This window comes from Salvelinus sp. IW2-2015, linkage group LG2, assembly GCF_002910315.2.
Source record: "Salvelinus sp. IW2-2015 linkage group LG2, ASM291031v2, whole genome shotgun sequence".
Lineage (NCBI taxonomy): Eukaryota > Metazoa > Chordata > Actinopteri > Salmoniformes > Salmonidae > Salvelinus > Salvelinus sp. IW2-2015.
Window position 1 is genome coordinate 26,786,426 of NC_036839.1, and position 9,539 is coordinate 26,795,964.

The 9,539-nt window shown below is 46.1% G+C and overlaps 1 protein-coding gene across 1 annotated transcript in view; it reads left to right on the forward strand.

Moving 5' to 3' along the window:
- The window catches only part of erbb4b (erb-b2 receptor tyrosine kinase 4b), a 627,991-nt gene that overhangs the window by 538,854 nt on the left and 79,598 nt on the right, over positions 1–9,539 (forward strand). The window contains 5 exon segments of the mRNA XM_070446280.1: positions 418–550; positions 2,950–3,101; positions 3,248–3,385; positions 4,293–4,353; positions 6,949–7,047. Coding sequence (XP_070302381.1) covers positions 418–550; positions 2,950–3,101; positions 3,248–3,385; positions 4,293–4,353; positions 6,949–7,047 — 583 coding nt within the window.

Consider the following 9,539-nt stretch of genomic DNA (forward strand, 5'->3'; position numbering starts at 1 on the left):
GCAGCAGAACATGTTGTCTTCTCCTGACTTTCATTTCCTTCCCTTCTTCTTTGAACTTACTGCCTAACTTTGTAACAGGACACTTGGAGATGTTAGATCATGTATTTTGTCAAAGGTTGTAAGCTAAGTAAGAATTGTCCTAATTCTGGTTAGCCAMGTCTGTTGTGACCTCTGGAGTAAGTGYTTATCAGACCTGGGTTTAAATAGTATTTGTTTTCTATCAAATATTTTGAGCATTTGATTAAGCCTGCTTGGACTGCCAGATGGATAAATGATCCCATCGGTTCCACTTTACCAGACAATAGTAGCTCAATCAAGCGCAGCTAAATGATTAGAAAGAAAACAAATAAGAAGGTTTGGTAACTAGTATCCAGTACTGTGGCCCTATCTCACATCTCTCTCCCTCCTCTCCCTCAGGACTCCCCTGATTGCTGCCGGGGTGATAGGGGGCCTCTTCGTCGTGGTCATTGTGGCTCTGAGTGTAGCCGTGTCTGTCCGCAGGAAGAGCATCAAGAAGAAGAGAGCCCTGCGACGCTTCCTTGAGACAGAGGTATGGCGTGTGAACACATACACACACACACACACACACACACACACAGGACAAAGGTAAGGGCCTCCTGAGATGTGGATCATAGAAACAGCTTCCATTGGTCTCATCAAAATATAGGGAATAGGGTGCCTTGGGACACAGACAGAATTTAGAGAACCTCAATAAGACACAGATTGATTGGTTTGACGTTTCAGTTATAGAGTTCATTATTGGTCAAACATTTTCACAATGGATCTCATGTTACCGATCTCATTATTTATCTTATGTGTATATCTGTTGTATGGTTGTCACTGTTTTTAATTTTGTTTTTATTGTTGAACTCCTACTGCGGAACAAATTTCCCAATTGGGACAATAAAGATATTGAATGATTGATTGATTGAAGGAATAATTAAAGAAAACAGGAGTGAACTGGATCCTACATCCTAGTAGCCTTAGTGAAAAAGACGTCACTTACTGCTCTATGAAGAGCTGTAATAACAGCCTTGTGCTTAATGGTATGTGATGTAGTCTATGATGTGTTCTGTGATGTGTGTAGGGCCACTGGTGGCTGGGGCCCGGGGCTATGAGAACACAGAGAGAGCTTAGGGAATAGACCGACAGAGAGGAGAGGAGGTAGAGAGCATCATCTCCAGCTCAAACAAATCACTTTCTCCTCTGAGGCCTTTCTCCCCCCTTTCTCCTTCCTTCCTTCCTTTCTCCCTCCTTTCTCCCTCCTCTTCTTCCTTCCTCTCTCCCTCCTCTCTTCCTCCTATTCTCCCTCTCCTCTCTCCCTCCTCTTTTGTTATTTCTACCTCCCTCATCTTCTACCTCCCTCCTCTCTCCCTCTAACCCTCTCCTCTCTTCCTACTCTCTCCTCTCCACACTCTCTCTCTCTTTCTCTGTCCCTCCTCTGTGACCTTTCTCCCTTCTCTCTCTGTCCATTCTCATCTCACTTATCCCTCTCTCTCTCTCTCTCCCTCTCTCCCTCTCTTTCTCTCCCTACTCTCCCTTCTCTCTCCCTCCTTTCCTTTGTTACGGTATAGAACATGAGAACTTCTTTGAAACGGATGTTCTACACAAAAATACCATCAACCCTGGACCCACTCACATGGAACTCACTCTGAACAAGGCTTCAAAGCAACACAAATACAATACCACATCACACCGTGTTAAATTAACGAGCATCTTGTTGCTCTACTTCTATAGGCAGTGTTCTACTGTATTGCACCTAGTCCATAAATGTGAACAAAACCACCATTACTGTATAACCATTACTATACTCCTGCTTCCTGTTTACAAACAGAAGCTCAAACAGGAAGTACATGTGACGCGCTCCATAGAGAATGGTGCACCGAAGCAGAGGCTATGYAGGACTGCTTTGCTAGCACTGACTGGAATATGTTCCAGGACTCCGCCAATAGCATTGACGAACTAACCACCTCCGTCACCGGCTTCATCAGAAAATGCATCGTCGACGTTGTCCCCACAGTGAAGGTATGCTGCTTCCCCAATCAAAAACCCTGGATTAACATTGAGGACCACAAACAGGACTATCGCAGCAGACCCTGAGGCTATGGCTGAGGACACAAACGCGCACAAGAAGTTCCACTACGACCTCCGGCAAGCCATCAAACAGGCCAAAGGACAATATAGGAACAAGGTGGAATCCTWTTACACCGGCTCCGATGTCCGACGCGTGTGGCAGGAGCTACAGTCCATTAAGGATTACAAAGGATGCCTCTCTACTAGACGAACTCAACACTTCGACAAGTGCATGAGGGCCCCAGCCATCCCAGAGGAATAGGTGATCCCGTTTTCTGAGGCTGATGTGAATAAGGCTTTTAATCTAGTCAACACTCGCAAGGCCGCGGGGCAGGACGGTATTCCAGGGTACGTTCTCAGAGCATGCACAGCCCAGCTGGCAGGCATCTTCACTGTCATTTTCAACCTCTCYTTGTACCAGTCTGTAATCCCCACGTCTCAAGCTGACCCCCATCATTTCTGTTCCCAAGAACTCTGAGGCTACCTGCCATAATGACTACAGCACTACTGTCACTGTAGCACTCAGATCTGTAACCATGAAGTGCTTTGAAAGGCTGGTCATGGCACACATCAATTCCATCATCCCAGACACCCTGGACCCACTCCAATTTCTATACTGCCCCAACATATCTACAGATGATGCAATCTCAATTGCACTCCACACTGCCCTCTCTCACCTGAACAAGAGCAATACCTATGTGAGAATGCCRTTCAACAACATAGTTCCCTCTCGTCAMCAAGGTCGGGACCCTGGGACTGAACACTTCCCTCTGCAACTGGATCCTGGACTTCATGCCGGGCCAATGTGAGAGTATGTAACGAGACCTCCGACACGCTGATCCTCAACACGGGGGCCCCCCAGTGGTGTATGCTTAGCCCCCCCTGTACTCCCTGTTTATCCACCACTGTGTGGCCACCCATGACTCCAACTCCATCATCAAGATTGCTGACGACACAAAGGTGGTAGGACTGATCACCAACAGTGATGAGAAAACCTACGGGGAGGAAGTCAGAGACCTGGCAGTGTGGTGTCAGGACAACAACCTCTCCATCACATCAACAAGATCAAKGAGTTGACGCAGGATAGTTGTGAAGAAGTCACAGTGCACCTATTCTCCCTCAGGAGGCTGAAATAATTAGGCGTGGCCCCTCAGATCCTCATGAATTTTTACAGCTGCACCATCGAGAGCATCCTGACTGGTTGTATCACCATCTGGTATGGCAACTGCACTGCYCGCTACCGGAAGGCCATACAGAGKATGGTGTGGCCGGCCCAGCGCATCACTGGGGGCAGCTCTCAGCCATCTAGGACGTACACAATGTATACAAAAGTATGTGGACATCCCTTCAAATTTGTGGATTTGGCTATTTCAGTCACACCCATTGCTGACAGGTGTATAAAATCAAGCATACCGCTATGCAATCTCCATAGACAAAGATTGGCAGTAGAATGGAGATTRGTTCGTAAAATGTCTGCCCTGCTAGAGGTGCCCCGGTCAACTGTAAGTGCTGTTATTGTGAAGTGGTAACGTCTAGGAGCAACAACGGCCAAGCCGCGAAGTGGTAGGCCACACAAGCTCACAGAACGGGACCGCTAATGCTGAAGCGTGTAGYGTGTAAAAATGGTCTGTCCTCGGTTGCAACACTCACTACCAAGTTCCTAACTGCCTCTGGAAGCACAAGAACTGTTCATCGGGAGCTTCATGAAATGGGTTTCCATGGCCGTGCAGCCGTTCACAAGCCCAAGATCACCATGCGCAATGCCATGTGTCGGCTGGAGTGGTGTAAAGCTCGCTGCCATTGAACTCTGGAGCAGTGGAAACGTGTTCTCTGGAGTGATGAATCATGCTTTACCATCTGACAGTCTGGCGGACTAATCTGGGTTTGGTGGATACCAGGACAACCCAATGAATATTGCCTGTAAAACTGTAAAGTTTGGTGGAAGAGGATTATTGGTCTGGGGCTGTTTTTCATGGTTCGGGCTTGGCCCCTTACTTTCAGTGAAGGGACATCTTAACGCTACAGCATACAATGGCATTCTAGACGATTCTGTGCTTCCAACTTTGTGGCAACAGTTTGGGGAAGGCCATTTCCTGTTTCAGCATTACAATGCCTTCGTGCATTAAAGCGAGGTCTATACAGAAATGGTTTGCGAGAAAAATTGCCTAAGACTCCAGACACTCGCGACATGGACTGTTGTCCACACTCCCGTCTGGCAGGCGGTACCGGTGCATCAAGGCTCAGACCAACAGACTCCTGAACAGCTTCTATCCCCTGGCCGTAACACTGTTAAATGGCTAACATCTGCTGCTGTTCCTCTTCCACAGACTATCCACACTGACTCTATGCCCATCGAGAGGTCTCTACCCACTCAGGCACACATACCTTCACTGTCACTCTTACTCACACGCACACACACATACTCGCATACACACACTTACATTCACCCTCACTCACACATTCGTTACTTACACCACACACTTACACACACACACCCTCACTTCTACGCTGCTGCTAAAATAATGATTGATTAGATGTATTACTACCATTATGTTGCCGTTCATTGATTATTGATTGCCATTACCATTAGTATTTATCTATTTATCCTGCTACTGGTCACTATTACGACTGTTTACATGTACAGTTGTATATTGTCACCCTTGCACTTTTCTTGACTAATTCTCTATTTCTTGAAATTGAAAAAATTTATTGGTCTCCGCATCGTGTTATTGGATTTTCATCATTGCAGAACAAATGTATTTTTGGAAAYTTAAGTTTACCATTTTAATTTAGAAAATACAGACAAATGGCATGGACAAAATTATTGGCACCTCAGAACTAGAACTTGATTGCACGGCCTTTGGCAAAGATAACTGCCAACAAATGCTTCTTGTAKCAATCAATGAGCTTGCTGCACCTTTCTACTGGCAATTTGGCCCACTGTTCAGCAGAAAACCGCTCTAGTTCTTCAACCTCAGGAGGCTGAAGAAATTCGTCTTGGCTCCTAAGACCCTGACAAACTTCTACAGATGCACCATTGAGAGAATCCTGTTGGGGTGTATCACCGCCTGGCACTGCAATTACACTATCCGCAGCTACAAGGCTCTCCTCCAGCGGGTGGTGCGGTCAGTCCACCGCATCACCGGGGGCACACTGCCTGCCCTCCAGAACATATACAGCACCCGGTGTCATAGCCCAAGGAGATAATCAAGGACCTCAGCCACCCGAGGCAATTCCTGTTCACTCCGCTACCATCTAGAATGTACATAGTCATTAAACACTGGTCACTTTGAAAATGTTTATACACTCTTTTACCCACTTCATATGTACTGTWTATACTGTATTCTAGTCAAGGATGATCCTATATAACTACTGCTGTACAAACCTTTTCTATTCATATACTGTCCATACTGTCTATTTCACACCATTATTTCCAGTATATATTTATATTCTGGATTCTGATGTTGCTCATTCTGATATTTCTTCATTTCTTTATTTAATTTAATTTAATTTGTGTGTATTGTTTTTTATTGTTAGGTATTACTGCACTGTTGGAGCTACAAACATAAGCATTTTGGTACACCTGTGATAAGATCTGCAAAATATGTGTTGACACTATTACAATTAGATTTGATTTGATTTSACAAACACACACACTCCTCCATCCATACACAATCTCCTCCCTCCACAGAGTGGGGAGCAGATTGGAGACCTCATTTTTCATCCTCCGTACAGACATCCATCTCAATGAATTACCCAGTCTGCCATGCTGTAGAGCTCAACTCGACCAAACCAGGAAGCATTTTGTCTGAATTTGGGACTCTCTACCTCCTCGACTGATCACAATGAATGGATAGGTTAGGTAAAGRATGGCTTGGTCCCAAATGGCACCCTAATCCCTATGTAGCTCGGTACTTTTGACCAGGTACCATATCTGGTTGTAAATGGCTAGGATATGATCCACTGCCAAGCAGAGTTGGAGTCAATTCCATGTAATTAGACATTTCAATTCAATTCTTGAATTGGATCATTTATGTTGAATTCAATTCAAATTTCAAYAATCTTCAAGTTATTAATATTGAATTGGCAATTGAATTCTTGGAATTTACCTACCATTGGAATTGAGATTAATTGAATTATCTTTGAATTCAAAGATTGACCTGAAATTTGAATTGAATTAAATGACATTTACAGGGAGAGAAAATGTAATTAGAGTTGAATTTGTGGAATGAATCCCAACCCTGCTGCTAAGTCTGCATAGCTGCATATACAAGTATTCATTACCACTGCGTGTGAAATAGATTAGTTATAAGATTTGCTGTGAAATAACATGAATAGAGAACCTGCTATTAAGTTTCAGTATACTGATAGCCATGACTTGTGTTCATATTTGAGTCACGAACAGCACTGTGGCTAATACCTACTGTGAGAGGGAGGCCTGAAAACTGTCCTGGGCTAGCGCTAGCTCACTGTAAACTCTGCCTGCAGACAGACAGACAGACAGACAGACAGACAGACAGACAGACAGACAGACAGACAGACAGACAGACAGACAGACAGACAGACAGACAGACAGACAGNACTATGTCTCACAGTGTAGAGGTCTGAACTATGTCTCACAGTGTAGAGGTCGGAACTATGTCTAGAGAAAACAGTTTCCGACTGTGTGATTCAGCTGCCGTCTAACTCAGCTCTCCTCCCCCTTTTTTAAAACACATTTTTCCTGTTCCCTCTATCTAACTCACCTCTCCTGCCCCCCCCCACCTCCCTCTCTCCTCTTCTGTCATCCCTTCTAACTCACTCCTCCTTTCTTCACCCTCTTCTCCCCCTCTAACTTACCTTTCCTCTCCCCCCTCATCTCTTCTCCCTCCTCAGGGTATCTGGGTCCCGGAGGGTGAGACTGTGAAGATCCCAGTGGCCATCAAGATCCTGAACGAGGCAACGGGACCGAAGGCCAATGTGGAGTTCATGGACGTGAGTGTTTTACTGGCTCCGTAGAGACCCCATACAGTGCCTTCAGAAAGTATTCAGACCCCTTGACTTTTTCACATTTGGTTTGGTTACAGCTTTATTCTAAAATTGATTTTTTTTTTATAAATCCAATTATCAATCTACACACAATACACTAAAATTGCAAATGTATTGAAAATAGACCCTTTACTCAGTACTTTGTTGAAGCACCTGTGGCAGCGATTACAGCCTCGGTCCTAGCTTTGATGTGTCTGTACTGACCTCGCTTTCTGGATGATAGCGGGGTGAACAGGCCGTAGCTCGGGTGGTTTATGTGTTTTATTATTTTTTGGGCCTTCCTGTGACATCGGGTGCTGTAGGTGTCCTGGAGGGCAGACAGTGTGCCCCCGGTGATGCACTGGGAAGACCGCACCACCCTATGGAGAGCCCTGTGGTTGCGGGCGGTGCGGTTGCCGTACCAGGCGGTGATACAGCCCGACAGGATGCTCTCAATGGTGCATGTGTAAAAGTTTGTGAGGGTCTTAGGGGCCAAGACGAATTTCTTCAGCCTGCTAAAGTTGAAGAGGCGCTGTTGTGCCTTCTTCACCACAGTGTCTGTGTGGGTGGACCATTTCGTGTATGCTGAAGAACTTGGAAGCTTTTCAAATCAAATCAAAGTTTATTTGTCTCGTGCGCCGAATACAACATGTGTAGACCTTACAGTGAAATGCTTACTTACAGGCTCTAACCAATAGTGCGAAAAAAAGAAGGTATGTGTGTGTGTGTGTGTGTGTGTGTAAGTAAAGAAATAAAACAACAGTAAGAAGACATTTGAAAAAAGAGTAGCAAGGCTATATACAGACACCTGTTAGTCAGGCTTATTGAGGTAGTATGTACATGTAGGTATCGTTAAAGTGACTATGCATATATGATGAACAGAGAGTAGCAGAAGCATAAAAAGAGGGGTTGGCGGGTTGCGGGACACAATGCAGATAGCCCAGTTAGCCAATGTGCGGGTTGGTCGGGCCAATTTAGGTAGTATGTACATGAATGTATAGTTAAAGTGACTATGCATGTAAGATAAACAGAGAGCAGCAGCAGCGTAAAAGAGGGGTTGGGGGGGGGGCACACAATGCAAATAGTCCGTGGCAGGGCTTGCAAACTATTACAGACTACAAAGGGAAGCCCAGCCACGAGCTGCCAGTGACACGAGCCTACCAGATGAGCTAAATCACTTCTATGCTCGCTTCGAGGCAAGCAACAATGAGGCATGCATGAGAGCATCAGCTGTTCCGGATGACTGTGTGATCACGCTCCCGTAGCCGACGTGAGTAAGACCTTTAAACAGGTCAACATACACAAGGCTACGGATTACCAGGACGTGTGCTCCGGGCATGTGCTGACCAACTGGCAGGTGTCTTCACTGACATGTTCAACATGTCCCTGATTGAGTCTGTAATACCAACATGCTTCAAGCAGACCACCATAGTCCCTGTGCCCAAGAACACAAAGGCAACCTGTCTAAATGACTACAGACCCGTAGCACTCACGTCCGTAGCCATGAAGTGCTTTGAAAGGCTGGTAATGGCTCACATGAACACCATTATCAACAGAAACCCTAGACCCACTCCAATTTGCATACCGCCCAAACAGATCCACAGATGATGCAATATCTATCTAGCACTCCACACTGCCCTTTCCCACCTGGACAAAAGGAACACCTATGTGAGAATGCTGTTCATTGACTACAGCTCAGCTTTCAACACCATAGTACCCTCAAAGCTCATCACCAAGCTAAGGAACCTGGGACTAAACACCTCCCTCTGCAACTGGACCCTGGACTTCCTGACCTGGCCTGATCCCCGACACAGGACGAGACAGTCTATAGGGAGGAGTCGAGACCTGGCCGGGTGGTGCAGAATAACAACATATCCCTCAACGTAACCAAGACTAAGGAGATGATTGTGGACTACAGGAAAAGGAGCACCGAGCACGTCCCCATTCTCATCGACGCGGCTGTAGTGGAGCAGGTTGAGAGCTTCAAATTCCTTGGTGTCCACATCAACAACAAACTAGTTTGGTCCAAACACACCAAGACAGTCGTGAAGAGGGCACGACAAAGCCTATTCCCCCTCAGGAAACTAAAAAGATTTGGCATGGGTCCTGAGATCCTCAAAAGGTTCTACAGCTGCAACATCGAGAGCATCCTGACCGGTTGCATCACTGCCTGGTATGGCAATTGCTCGGCCTCCGACCGCAATGCACTTCAGAGGGTAGTGCGTATGGCCCAGTACATCACTGGGGCAAAGCTGCCTGCCATCCAGGACCTCTACACCAGGCGGTGTCAGAGGAAGGCCTTAAAAATTGTCAAAGACCCCAGCCACACCAGTCATAGACTGTTCTCTCTACTACCGCATGGCAAGCGGTACCGGAGTGCCAAGTCTAGGACAAAAGGCCTCTCAACAGTTTTTACCCCCAAGCCATAAGACTCCTGAACAGGTAACCAAATGTTAACC